The 15482-nt window shown below is 36.2% G+C and overlaps 1 protein-coding gene across 2 annotated transcripts in view; it reads left to right on the forward strand.

Moving 5' to 3' along the window:
* LOC140150921 (uncharacterized) overlaps window positions 1–15482 on the forward strand; it is a 149158-nt gene that overhangs the window by 50423 nt on the left and 83253 nt on the right. For both annotated transcript variants that reach the window (XM_072173074.1, XM_072173075.1), the window contains exons 12-16: window positions 1261–1499; window positions 6367–6493; window positions 7951–7989; window positions 9901–10181; window positions 14266–14392. In XM_072173074.1, coding sequence (XP_072029175.1) covers window positions 1261–1499; window positions 6367–6493; window positions 7951–7989; window positions 9901–10181; window positions 14266–14392 — 813 coding nt within the window. The remainder of the gene's footprint in view (window positions 1–1260; window positions 1500–6366; window positions 6494–7950; window positions 7990–9900; window positions 10182–14265; window positions 14393–15482) is intronic.

Below are 15482 nucleotides of genomic sequence, written 5' to 3' on the forward strand. Positions count from 1 at the left end.
TTGAGTGTGGCCCTTCCCCTTTTTGTCTTAAATATATATAAGCTTAAGTATAATAAATAATGTGTTGCCCACTTATCAATTCAAGATGGTGGCTTAACCCAATTTAAATACAACAAAGGTAATGGTCTTATGGAATCCTTGGTATTATAAACATGGGTATAAATATTGCCACTGCATTAGTCTTCTAGGTTGCTCACAAGTGATATTGGGCATAATATAATGACTATGGAGTCCACTTGCAAATTAAAGATGGCGGGTAATGGCACCTAGCTTTATTTAATTTAGCATATCCTAATTGACTACAATCTGACAATTGTATAGTCCACAAAATCCATTTTGGTACTAAAAGCAAGCTAAAATACAAATCAAACTGCTAGATGTGCAACATAATCTCATATTATGATATAATATTATGATTTTTAGGTAGTGGATAGATAGGAGGGAATCTCTTGAAATACAGAGATCCAGGAATTACATCCCAGAGCTGCCTCTTTAGAAAGTATTGCGTTTAATTTAGTAACGGTTGCCTTACCAGAGGTCTATACTTTGAATTTGTTTCTTAGCTCACCTGTAATGGGTTTGAGCAATCTATAATTCCTAAGTTAGTCACTTGTTAGTAAACTTGTTATATTACGCCCCCACTATTTATAGTGGTTGAGCACTCTCGACTACTTTTGGAGTAGAGACTGTGCTGGTTGGCTGGGTTTGTCATGGTTTTGACACCACAGAATGTATATACATGTATATGCATTTGTGTTAAGTTGAAATCATGACAAATTATCCGTCTGATGATCGGTTTACCCAATGATCGTAAGTGAGGGTATGACGTGAAACTATTAGTAACGGTTGCCTCACCAGAGGTCTATACTTTGAATGCGTTTTATTTATATGTAGCCTATACACCAATCCGAGAAGCGTTTACTGTATTTGGCCCTCTATTGACGGCAACACAGATGTACCAGAGCGGGAGATTTAATTCGTAATTCAATACTCATGATTGTGTATTGAATATCACTGTTTGTACAATTCCGGGTACAATTCTGTATAGCACACAATAAATAATGGATGGAACCCCCGACCTCGGGACACCGCAGTTTTACATCGGGGACACCGCAGTAATGGCGAAGTCGGATAGGTGTATATAAGTAAAACAGGGAACGGTCTTACATCCGAAATATTGGTTACCGGGCTTGATATGACGTGTGCTAATTGATTTAGGACAATAAAATACTAACTTCTCTTTCTCTTCTTTTTTTTCAGAACCTTGTTACGCAAATGTTCTGGACATTCCTGGACGGGTGTCAGTGCAGAAGATGAACAACGAATATAACAAGATGCAAGGTGTATTTATGAAAAAAACGACGGATAAACTCGCCAATATGTTGGCAATATTTCATTCTTATGTGACGATTGATGATTGTATCATTAAACCTAGTTCGGATCTGTGGACTATGAAGGTGGTCGATGCATATGAAGGGCAGCATGGAATTAATAACGCGGTAGGTTATAGATATTATCTTTTAAAATTACATAGATAATTATGACATTTAGGTTTGACACATTCAAAAAACATGTCCTATGGTTGGGCGGCCAGGGAGGTAATTAACATGTTAACTGGGTGGGCAAATGCCCACCCAGTAAATTATTTTGCCCACCCACTAAATTCAACTTGCCCATTGCCCAAAAGTGCCCACCCAGTAAATTATTTTGCCCACAAAAAAAATGGGCACCATATAATAATTATCATAAAACTAGTACCAACGTGCATCTCTTTAAATCAACTTGCATTTTGAAAGTGAAGTTGAATACTATGTAAGTGATGCATCTTTTCTTATTAATTTACCATGTTTACAACTTTGGAGTAGGAATAATTATCACACAGTACAAAATGGTATATAGGAAGCCAAAAATTAATATTATTTTGAGCAATTTCCACACAAAACCAGAAAGAATTCTTATGAGCCCATAAATTTGAATATTCTTGAATAAGGCGTGATTTTTTTAAATATTTGAAACTTAATCCAGGTATACATTGCTCATTTCAAGTCTTTGAGCATGCACAAACAGGTAATAGTTTTATGAAAATGATTACCTGTTATCAATCTAAACTTTAAATGTTGACAGAAAACATGTTACCTGACATTATCATTACTTTTTACACTTTTCGACTGTAATTCTACATGGGTCTTTATTGTTTTGTCCAACACTGGGGCCTATTTATTTGATTTATAAGAATTGTCAAAATAAACATTTTAATTGTAGTTGGGAAATAGGTCATGCCAAATTCTTTTGTTATGTAATTTGTTTTGTTCATTACTTTTTACACCTTTCGACTGTGATTCTATATTGGTCCTAATTATTGTGTGCAACATTGGGGCCTATAAAAATTATAAGAATTTGCAAAATCAACATTTTAATTCTAGTTGGGAAATAGGTGAATATAATTCAGATTTGTCCATATATTGCCAAATTCTAGTAAATTCATTTACCGGCTTGGGTTGAAAATACCAGGGAATACCAACATATACCACAAAGAGGCCACTTTAGGCCACTCAAAACCCCTGAAATTTTGCCTGTAATAATGTGTAAATTTGGATAAAAAGTTTCCAAAAAGTGCTGACATTTTGACTTAATAAAAGAAGGAATTCAGGCATGAGAAGGAAAGGTGTTATCTCTGATACTGGAAATTACAGGGAAATACTTGTAAACATTAAAATCACTAGTAAATACCTGGTAAAATACCTGTTTGGGAATATTTTTTTAAATAAATTTTAGAAATATAGCACGGTGCTTTTGGGAGCACGGTGGCCTAGCGGAACGGGCGCTGACTCATAATCGGAAGGTTGCGGGTTCGAGCCCCGGCGACGTGTTGTGCCCTTGAGTAAGGCACTTTATCTCGATTACTCCTCTCCACCCATGAGTTTAAATGGGTACCGGCATTCTTAAATGCTGGGAAAGTAACTGACTCGCTGTAGAGGAGGTGTAGCGAACCCCCTATAGCAACATTACATGGAGAAGTCTGGCCCAATCGCCAATGAAAGAGAGATGGGCACTCCGCTTCCGCCATTAAATCGGTAACTGTCCTGACAGCGTATTAACGCTATATAATAGGCAGGCTACCAGACTTGTAGTCGAGTCACAAAAAAAATCTATGCAAAGAAAATAAAAGTAACTATAAAAGGCAATTTACAGATGATAACATAAACTTACTAAACAACAGACTTTCTTCAGTCAACTGGGATGAATTCTTAAATTGTCAATCACCAAATGATGCTAACGCAATGTATAATAAATTCATGGATAAATTTAGTGTTTTGTATGATGAGTGTGTATTCCACCAAGAAATTAAAAAATAGGAGGAAAAATGAGCCGATTTCGCCATGGATAACTAAAGGTATTCTGAATTCAATTAATCATAAAAATAAATTATACAAATCGTTTCTGAAACACCGAACGGCCGATAAACAAGATCGATATAAACTTTATAGAAACAAATTAAATTCAGTGCTAAGGAAAGCTAAGAAAAATTATTTCACTCATAAATTAGAAAATTACAAGCATGATATGAGAAATACTTGGAAAACTCTAAAAAATATTTTGAATAAGAATAAAGTTTTAAAACAGTCTAATAAATTTCGGGACAAAAATAAAGTTTACACTAATTCAAAGGATATTGCTAATGGCTTTAACGAGTTCTTTGTAAACATTGGTCCAAATCTAGGTCAATCAATTGACAGTATTCCTGGCATTGACTATTCACGTTTTCTTTCAAAGAGTAAGATTGCGAACAACAACAGCGTCCTATTTACACCCATCACTGAACATGAAATTCTCAAAATAATCAATAAACTGGATTCAAATAAAAGTCCAGGCCAGGATGGTCTTGGTTCATTCATCATCAAAAAGGTAGCTCCTGGAATAGTGCATCCACTTGTAACCATTTTCAATGTTTCCATTTCCACTGGCAGAGTACCAGACAGTCTTAAAATAGCAAAGGTCATTCCCCTGTATAAGAAGGATGAATGTGATTTGTTTTCAAACTATCGTCCTGTTTCTGTTTTACCCATTCTATCAAAGATTCTTGAACGTCTTGTATTCAACAGATCTGTATCATACTTAGATACACATAGCATTTTGTATAAGCGCCAATATGGTTTTAGAAAGAACCACAGTACATATATGGCAGTGATAGATTTGGTGAATAAAATTACGGACGCAGTAAATGAAAACAAATTTACTGCTGGTATCTTCCTGGATTTATCGAAAGCGTTCGATACAATTGATCACTCAATACTTCTTAGTAAACTATACCATTATGGCTTTAGAGGTGTATGTTATGACTGGTTCAAAGACTATCTGTGTAACAGAAAACAGTTTGTAACTTACAATGGTGTTTCATCAGAGAGCAAAAATATCACTTGTGGCGTGCCTCAGGGGTCAATATTGGGGCCACTGCTCTTTATTCTGTATGTTAATGATATCCATCTCGTTACAAATTCTCTCGATGTTATATCCTTTGTAGATGATACTAACTTGTTTTTCTCACACAGCCAACTTGAGGAGTTAGAAACAGTAATGAATAAAGAGCTTACTCATATAGACAGATGGTTTAAAGTAAACAAACTATCTGTAAACGCCAAAAAAACCAACTACATGTTACTTGGCAGTGGTAAAAATACATGCTCTGACTATACTCTACATCTTTGTCTTGACTCAAATGAAAGTAAAGTCACTCCTCTTGAAAGAGTCACCAGCACAAAGTTTCTAGGCCTTCAAATTGATCAAAATCTTACTTGGAAGGAGCATATTGTAAATGTCATTAAAACTTGCTCTCGAAATGTCGGCGTTATTAACAGAGTTAAACATTTTCTACCCAGTGAAGCTTTGTATACATTATATTGTTCGTTTGTCTTGCCGTACATGAATTATAGTATTTTAGCATGGGGATGTGCCTGCTCTTCATATATTCATAATCTGTTTAAAATTCAAAAAAGAGCATTGCGTATTATTAGTAACAGTAATTACAGATCTAGAACTAATCCTCTGTTACTTAAATATAATACTTTAAGCATCAAAGATATGTACGCTCCAGAGCTTGGGACATTCATGTATAAACATACAAATTGCTTATTACCCAATGTTTTTGACGACCTTTTTACAAAGCACTCTGAAATTCACGCTATAAACACTAGATATAGACACAATCTCGTCTTACCTCGAGTCAAGAAAGTCTTTTGTGAGAAATCTATTAAATATGCAGGTATAAAGCTTTGGAATGCTATTGATACTGATATCAAGTGCTCGTCATCAGTGAAGCAATTCCGGAAAAAGTATAAACAACATCTTATGCAAAGCTATTCTTAGTCTTTCAATCATGTGTACCTCACCAATATTTTGTTCACTAATTTCATTAATTTACTTTCAATAATTAGTTTTTGATATGTGCATTTTGTTTTTCTTTGTTTTTCCTTAAATGTTAACATAGGATATGTCATTGATGGACATGACAGCTGGTTGGTTGGACTCGGCATTTTTTTTGTCTACCAACCTGCTGCCATGTCAAATAAATGCCATATACCTGTATCAAGGGGTTACAGAGCTACAGGCCTTAGGGCCTTTACTGTAATGCCTTCACTCATCGTTGTATTATGCATTTCCATAGTTTATTATATATGTATTATTCCTGATATCTTTTATAATGTATTATTCTTATGTATTATTCTTGTATCATCTAACGAGTGAAAAGATAATAATAAATCTAATCTAATCTAAGTCAATGACAGAATATGTACACATCTGCATTTTCCAGTAGGCTTAGCCAAAATAATCAACTCGGGTCAATTTTCTTCATGAGAGTGGCTATAGTGTGAACAGAATTAATTTATATGTGAACATGACCTTAGAAATGAAGTATTGGTTGGCCATTTTGGCAGTCGCAAGTGAAAAAAGTAAAACCAAAACGGAAATTCTGACCAAACTATAATAAATACACCCACACAATGTGCCTTAGAGAGGTGGGAAATATCTTTCTTTAGCAAACTTTATTAGTTTGAAACGCTAAAAATGAATTCCGAAAAAAGCTCATCTTACGCTAAAAGAGTAATTTTAAAACCAGTATTTGTTTTAAATGTTTATCCAAGCACTATGTTTGTAACTGATATTTTTGAAGGAAAAACATATTGCTTTATATTTTACCGAGAAAATTGATTTCATAGCAACAAATTGTGAATTGTGCTGATTTCAACATGTATCAATCGACTTTTAGCACGACTATGCAAAACAACAGACGCTGGTGACCAAAGTTCTGAGTTAAACGTTTGTTATCGAACGCTTATCATCCAAGTTATATATATTTTTTCTCTATAGAGTCAGACGGCATTAAGCAAGCAGTGCAAAGACATGAAGAACCTGCCTTTGAAATCGATCTCCTTTGAGAGAATAAGTGACAAAAATGATGATAAGGCAGTATACACATTGATTCTTCCTGGATGTAGTAAGTTATTTAATGAAACACTGTATATGATCAAAGCTGCATGGTTTTCAAGATACATATAAAGGACAAATCAGCTGTTCCATTCAGTGGCGTAACTTTGGGTCAGGGTGCCCGGGGGCGAAAGTAGTTCGGGTGCCCCTGACCAACATGGTGCAGAGCTAATCAATTTTAGCATAGACCTACCGAATAACTTGCGAAGTGTTTCAGATTAAATTAATATCATGTTTCAATGCAGTTCATGTTAATAAAACAAAATGTTTTCATATTCTCTAATGTCTTTACTTTGGAGACTCGTCACTAGCTGCAGTGACGTAGCATATGGCGCCCATACAGGGGCAAGAACCCCTCTTCCTAAAACAATTGCGTGCGGGCGCGCGAAAATGTGCATAAATACCACTAATTTGGTATTTAATCAAGTTGAATTTAGGTCTTTAAAATGACAATTTATATGTTGATATGCGCGCGAAGCGCGCGAAAAATTTTTTTTTTTTTTTTCACCCAAATGAAGAGTAATTCAATGCATGGTGGGTAAAGGTTTCCACTTCTTTCCTATAACAAAGTACTATCGTGTCAAAGGCTATCCAGGCTTGGGTGCCCCTTAGCCCGGGTGCCCGGGGGCACGCCCCCCAGAGCCCATAGGAGTTACGCCACTGGTTCCATTGAAGAGTTTGGCGTTTACTATATTTCCCATGTGGCCACTTATGAGTATGATACCATGGTCATTTACAACAAGATATGTAAAAAACTCAGTTTTTCAGCGACAGGCAGTTGTACCCGTGGGTATCAAAAAAATACAAATGACGAAAACTTCTATATTTTCTCATCGGAATACTTGCTTTCATAGGATATGAAAAATACGAAGGATAAGAAAAATGTCTTTTTGTCTTGTGAATATTCTGACATATTGCATAGAGTATTAGATAAGAGACATAAACTAAGATCATCACCATTTAGAAAAACAGCTACACATGTTTTAGGTATGTTCTTCACACAGGTCAAAAGAATAGGTTTTGTGATATATATATGAGCATAATCCATTTATCTTGAAATACAGGTGCCATCCGGACCCAACTCACTCTGTTTATTCTCTGTATTCTTTTACTTTCTTAATCTTTCTAAATCAACTACTACATTGTTTATTTTGTTAGAATTGGTCGAGGTGAATCAAATATGATTTGTCCTTCTTGCACCACATTATAATTAAATGACGTAACTAGACTTTCGCAATCGAGGGAGTATAGCCGGGGAAAATCTGATAGAAAGAATGGGGAATAGGGGTCCAAATACTGACATTCCGTTGAAGCATGTACGGTAATACACCGCGACTCCAAGTTGTTGTTGTTGTTGTTTTTGTTTTTGTTTTTTTGGTTTTCCTAACGAACCTAACACCTGTTACTCCTATAATTTGAATAATTAGATTATACCTAAAATATTGTACTATTATATTACATTTGCAGTTGAGGGGACGACAACCCCATCATTGACTACAACACCAGGTACGTTGAGACATATTTTACTTTAATAATTATATTGAGGTAGTGACATACAGTATTTTATACAAAAGACGCGTGTTCGCTTGCATTGACAGCATATGGATTGGCGATTTGGTACCCAGTTGGGCGACTGGTCAACATTTCCCCGCGACTTGTGCCCGTTTCTTTTTTTTTATTATTAGTAAGACTTTCGGTTAGTTACTATCCCATGAAAAACAACGGGTAGCATAAGCATTGTTCGACTTTGTTGTGATTTAAAAGTAAAATTGCGTGACTGACAATTTATGTTGATTTCCACACTGGTTCCATCACCTAATTACGCGAATGAATGAGCCTTGTGGTGAACATTGGTGACTCCTTGAATGCAAAATACACATTTTGTTGTTTCCAAAACAAAATATTGTCCCATGATCGGGGGAAAGTTCATTAAACTTTACATGGGGTCAAATTTCAAAATATAATAAATTGTGTCGAAGATATTACCAATATATTTCTCTGTTCATAAAGATTCCGAAAATGTATAGTTTTACTTATCTAGAATGTACCGTTCTTAAGCTATTACCAAAAAGGTCAAGGGTCAGGCGTTGACCTCTTAATGGTCCAAAGTTTAAACTTGGTAAAGTTTAATGACCTTTCCCCCACAAATGGGTCGATATTTTGTTTTGGGAACAACAAAAGTTGTGTACTTGGGACTTTAAGGTTAACAAAGAAATGGGTTAGAAAAGTACATCATCTGGGTGCATGGGAACAATAGCTGGGAACTAGACTATTTTCATTTGGTAGCTAGGGATAGACGACAAAAAGCTAATTTGAGAACGAGCCACGGCAATTGCGCGCAAAGTGCGACAGTAATTGGGCAGTTTAAACTAAAGTGTTAAATGCGCGCGATGTTCGCCATGTAGACAACCCTTGGACCTCAATGTTGTATTTTCGTAGAGCTAAACACAACAAAACAGCAACATCTCGGTGTTTTTCGATGATACCTATGTCACTTTCAAACATATATTAAAGTGATTTGATGAGACAAGTGCCCTGCCTATTAATTATTCACAAATGATGTATTGATAGCAGATTTATTTGCTCCATTGCATTCATACCCACAAACCTCGTATAAAAGAACGTATAAAAGTAGTGGACCACGCAAAGGTGTATTTTTCTTAGTTCGTTTGATTGCTTGATATAATTTGGTGTTTAGTCTACATAAGCCAACAAATTAAGGTACCAGTTGTGTTCACCCCTGTATATCCTGTATATTAAAACAAGCAGCTAATACCTGAACTCTTTAGCTCTGATTCAAGACCTTTTTTGTTGAATTTGATTGAGAATTAAAGAAACGGTGATCTAAAACCTACTGAAGAGACGAAATCAAAAGTTGCTCTTTTGTGTTCTAATCAATGAAAGCATGACGCTATTTTTAACGTGCTAATCAATGGAAGCACAGCGCTAGTTCCCTTGTTCGCGAACGATTTGTGTAAAATCAATAGCGCATGCAATGGAGGAAACTGCAACTTTTAAATTGGCATCTTCCTTGGGGTTTTTGGATCATCGTGTCTTTATTTCTTGAACAAATTCAACAAACGGCGTCTTAAATTCGAGGTAAAAGATGCAGCTATTGGCTGGTTTAGGATATACAGTGGGTAACTGGTACCTTACTTTTTTGGCTGCAGGTATCCTAGTTTAAACTTTCAGATTTATCATTTCTAACAGCAAAAACTACAAAAACCTAATAAAATTTGTAAGAGGTACATTGTAGCCTGTAAAAACCCAGATGTAGTGTTATACATGTATATGCTATAGTTTGTGTGTAAATATGAATTGCTTGTCAGTCTTTTGCTGTTCTTGAAGTCAGTCGGGGCAAGTCTTATAATGTAATGATCATCATCAATTCGTATACTGCCAAATCTGTTCTTTCAGAATACTGTTATGATAATCTCCGTGACATTGGTATGGTAAAAATGGAAATAGGGGGAATTAACAATACAACTTGGACCCAGGGATACTTTCAGACGAGTCCTTCGAACAAAGCTAAGGATGGCGAACCCTCATTTAGGACTATTTTTAACGACCTAGTAACATTAACGGATATAGACATCATTTTGGTAGATGTGGAAGGTCATATAGCGAATGATAAAAAAGATGAGTATTCAGTCATCCTCAAAGACAATTACGGAAATATCAAATTTGATATTAAGAAGGTAAGTAATATTAGACATAACAGGTTTTGGTTTCATAAGATCCAATCTTGCTGTTGTTTTGTCTTTGCATGAAACTAGACCTGAATTATTTACAATAATGTAGATATGACCGGTTCACCTAATTTACATTGATAATCTGAAAGGTCAGATGTTGGACAATCCGGAGGTCCTGATGATAGACAGATTGCGCTATTCCATTCGTCCTAGGCGGACCGTTCGTTTATACGACGTCCATACGTGCGTGCATATATCGTCAGTTTCAATGTGGATTGTGCCATTTCGACACGAAGGGGCACAAACCGCCTGGAACGAGACCAACAACTGGTCTGGTCATAGGAGGGCGACAACATTTAGTGGTGTCTTGGTCTTTAGTCTACTTCAATACAACATGTTTTGATTATGAAGTCGAGATTTCAGTGCCTCTCGAATATTATGCACAGTAAAAAACAAACCAAATATTTCGATAAATTAAAGACTGGTTTTTAAACAGAAAGACACCTCAATAAAATTATAACTTGGAGTTACAGCTATGTCCCGAATGTACAATGGTTTGTGACTTGTTTTACAATTAATCTACCAATTATTTGGATATCAGACTCGTCTGTTATCAGTGAAAATTCATGGGTACCAATCCTGTTGATACACATTGCATAACGAATTGGTCCATACACGATCAGTTTGATTGACCAATATTGGGGACCCTAGATGCAGGATTGGATGCGTGCGGGTATCAAGATTCATTGAACAACTTTGTAAAAATACTGAACAGTTTTATTTAAACGTCATCCAGTACTAAAAATTAGTGGTATAGATGGAAGCTTCATATTTTATAATAATATTAGTTACCCCCTGTTTGTTCACGAAATACGGGAAGATGTCTACCATGTCTACGGTCTGGTACCGTATTCCATGAAGCCGAATTCTGTTTGCTTCCGACTTGTTCGTAAACTTTGCTGAATGGATTTTGTTTGATATTCTAACTAAAAAGTGAGCCAGTTCATTCCTTGTGAAAAATGCGCGCGATTTATTATACGGGAAATGTTACCTGCGTGTATATTAATGAGGAGTACGCAGGTAATGCGGATTTTTATTTAAATAATGTTTGGTCAATGAGATTGCAGAATTCTTATCAACTAACGGATAAAAAAAAAAAAATAATAAGATCTAATGCGGCCTATACACGATCAATTTTTATCAATATCGAAGACTCTAGATACAAGAGTGGATACAAAATCTGCCATTGTGCACTGTACTCACGAACATCAATAGTGATTTTATTATCCAACCGTCATTAAAAATCATACTAGATTAGATCTCTTCAAGAAATATTATTTTGTATCCAACCCTGCATCTAGTGTCCCCAATATTGATCAATTAAATTGATCGTGTATGGGCCGCATTATCTAGTTTCATTTATTGACGGTTGGACAATAAAATCATCATTGATGTTCATGTATACAGTGCACAATGGCAGATTTTATTTGCTTCCACTCTTGTATATAGGGTCTTTCATATTGATCAATCAAATTGATCGTGTATAGGCCGCATTTTTTCCACATACATGTTAGCTCATCAAAAAGGAAACGGATAGCAAAGTTTTTACAGTATTTTTGTGTGATTTGAGAGCACATCATTTATATCGGATGACATTATGAATACGTGGAATGTCCTTCTGATATCAAATAATTTTGGACATTTCGGATTTGTCCTTTTTCTATACGGTGTTCCAAATAATTAAAGGCAAAAAATGTGTTGTTTTTGTGTGATTTTCTCTAAAAAAAGTTTGTTGATCCTCCCAAATCCGATATCCGTTTATATAGTTTAAATTCATTGACTGAGTTAATTTCCAAAAATGTGTACTTTTATATGTCTTTGACCCATAATAAAAATGTGCGCCATCATGATCCCATCTTATTTTTTGGATGATTGGCTAAAGGGGCTTATGTATAACTGATTGCAAGTAAAAAAAAGTGGGATCATGTGGGCGCACTAATTCATAAGAGGTCAAAGTTCATGTAACGGTCATAATATTTCATGTTTTTGTCTTGTGTTGCCTTCCATACCCCATGTATCTTTGTTTCCCACTTTGACCCTAACTGCTTCCCATACCTAACATTACATCACTAACCTTGACCACTCCCATGCCATGTTTTCTACCCAGCAACTTTATTATGTAATATTATTTTGCTGTCTTACCCTCATTAGCATAAATTATGTTCCCCTTGGAGTTTGACCTGTAACCCCACCCCATAATATGTGCTTTCACTGATTTTCCATGCAGTTTGACCATGTGCTAGTCAGACCAGCACTGACTACCATCAAGTCAAGACCATGCTGGCCTCACCTCAACTCTTATATACTCAATTGTCCATCTGATTGGTATAAAGAACTTGTAGTGTTCATCTTTGTTTGTTTCAAATTGTGTATCTACAAACATGACAAATAACACCTGTTTTATCAACTTTATATCTACTGACTGTAGAAGTACTTTCTTCAAGTTTATATTGTGTATTCGTCGTCATCATTTTGTATTTTAAAAATACCCCCACGGGCACTAGTCACAGCCCAGAATCTGGAACAATTTTTATCATCTATCACATTCATATTTTGTGCCGAATTGGAATTGGAATTGGAGCACAGAAGCGGAACTTTGACGGGCAATAAAAATGTGCGCCAACAAGATCCCATCTTACTTTTTGGATGATTAGATAGAGGGGCTTATGTATAACTGATAGCAAGTTAGGAAAAAAGTGGGATCATATAAGGGCACTAATTCAATAGAGGTCAAAGTTCATACTCTGCTGATTGACATATTTTGCCTATGTGCAGCACAAAAGTGGAAGTTTAACCAGCAATAAATATGTGCGCCAACAAGATCCCATCTTACTTTTTAGATGATTAGCTAGAGGGGCCTACGTATAACTAATAGCAAGTAACAAAAAAGTGGGATTAGGGGCGCGCTAAATCAATAGAGCTCAAAGTTCATACTTTGTGCCGAATTCATATTTTGCCCATGTGCAGCACAAAGTATGAACTTTGACCTCTATTGGATTAGTGCGCCCACATGATCCCACTTTTTTTTTACTTGTTATCAGTTATATATAAGCCCTTCTAGCTAATCATCCAAAAAGTAAGATGGGATCTTGTTGGCGCACATTTTTATTATGGGTCAAAGTTCCACTGGTGTGCTGCACATAGGCAAATAACTGGCAAATATGCGTCACATTGGCACAGCTTTTATATTAGTGCGCCCACTTGATCCCAAGTAGCTGTTACTTTTTTTTGTCTACCAGTTGCCAAAGAAGCTAGACGATGAAAAATAAAATTGGGATCTTGTTGGCGCATCTTTTTGTGATGCAGTAAAAAGCCCACATTGTGCTACGCGTCATTAATGAGGGGAAAAGAGGGCATTATTGACATCCACAATGAGGCTAAGTCCATGTTCAAAAAATCAGAAAAATATGAAGATCAAGAGATCCCAAGCTAATTTGTTCAGTACTTGCAGAGAATTACCTCTTCTTTGATAAAATGTTATTCGGAGAGTCAGGTGACGTTGGCGCGCAATAATACAGGCATGTAAAAATGTGCGAAAATAGGAAATTTTGACCTTTGACCTATGTTAACTACGTGCGCCATCGAAATCCCAAAAACTTTTTGCTAAAAAATAAAACATACCATTGAGGCCTTTAACTTGGGATCTTGATGGCGCAGCCCGTTATGATGCTTTGAAGTTTGCACGAGGGCGCTTTTCATCTAATCATTGGATTTGCTGATTTTGTGCGCCATCAAGATCCCAACTTTTTTTCTTGGTTTTTGTAATGTAACCATTTGGTACTTCAAAAAAATGCAAAATGCAGGTTGGGATTATGATGGCGCACGATGTTATGCACCTCCAAAGTTTACCATTTGCAAGTAAGGCTCAGAGAGGCTGAAATTTGAAGATTTTTTAAAGCTGAACGAGGGCGCTGTGCACGCTCATATTGTACATGTGTGTTGTTGGTGTTAATATGTACCAAAATTATTTTATAGAGAAAATTCAATTTTTTTTTGTATCACAACCCCCCTTATTTATGTACATAATTAGGGAGACGTAAAAGCACTCTTAAAGCACTACAAACAGGTTGGAGTGACCGAAGTAAGAGTGAACAGAACGCATGATGATAAACCAGGAGCTGACATTGAAAAAGTGTTTATACACTACAAAGGGTGTGGTGAGTTCATTCAAGCACCCAGTACACACATATATACACAGTGTGTCCATACGGGTCGTATGGGCACGGTAAATGCCGTGCTGGGATGGATACTCTGTATTACAGTGATAGCGCCCTCTGTTGGTTAAAATTCACTTTAGTACGTATTTTCAACTGTTGACACCATAGAATATGGAAACTATTATTTTCATTAGTTAAAAATCGAAGTGAGGTATGGGGCTGGCTGGTTGTGGCTACGGGTTGTTAATAAAAAGTACCAATAACCGGTTAAAAAAGTACCACTAACCGCGAAATGTGGATATCCAACTAGTTTGCCCCGCAGGGCTACAAAGAAGCACTAACCGCGAAATATTGATATCCAACAAGCTTAAACTATAAATTAGCCCCCGAAAGAGGGCAGGGCTTAAATAACGAGCGAAATTATGGGGTAAAAAGTAAAAGAAAAAAGTAGAGTTAGGTTTAGGGATTAGGGTTAGGATTAGGGGTTAGGGTTAGCGATTAGGGTTAGGGTTTAGGGTTAGGGTTTATGATTAGGGCTTAGGTTAGGGGTAAGATAAGGGGTTAGGGTTTAGGGTTAAACTATAAATAGCCCCCGGAAAGGGACAGGGCTTGAAGAATGAGGGAAATTATGGGGTAAAAAGTAATAGAAAAAAGTAGAGTTAGGGTTAGGAATTAGGGTTATGGTTTAGGATTAGGGGTTAGGGTTAGGGGTAGGGTTTAGGGTTAGGGTTTAGGATTAGGGCTTAGGTTAGGGTTTATGGTTAGGGTTAGGGTTTAGGGTTAGGGTTATTAATTAATTATGTTACAAATTTAAAATACGTACTACGTATTTTGACAACGGGGTACATCGTGCCCATACGTATGCTGTATCCATCCCAGCACGGCACTTACCGTGCCCATATGACCGGTATGGACATAATGTGTTACGTGTACATATGTGTGTATCGGGTTTTCAATACACGCATATTATTAAGGTACATTTTTCTTGAAAAATAAGCTCTGCAAAAATAAACATTTAAAATAAATACGAATCTTGCATATAGGCCCAACCAACGCACTGAATGGTTTATTGTTCTATTGTGTCCGATTT

Source organism: Amphiura filiformis, chromosome 4 (genome assembly GCF_039555335.1).
Source record: "Amphiura filiformis chromosome 4, Afil_fr2py, whole genome shotgun sequence".
NCBI classification, from domain to species: Eukaryota; Metazoa; Echinodermata; class Ophiuroidea; order Amphilepidida; family Amphiuridae; genus Amphiura; species Amphiura filiformis.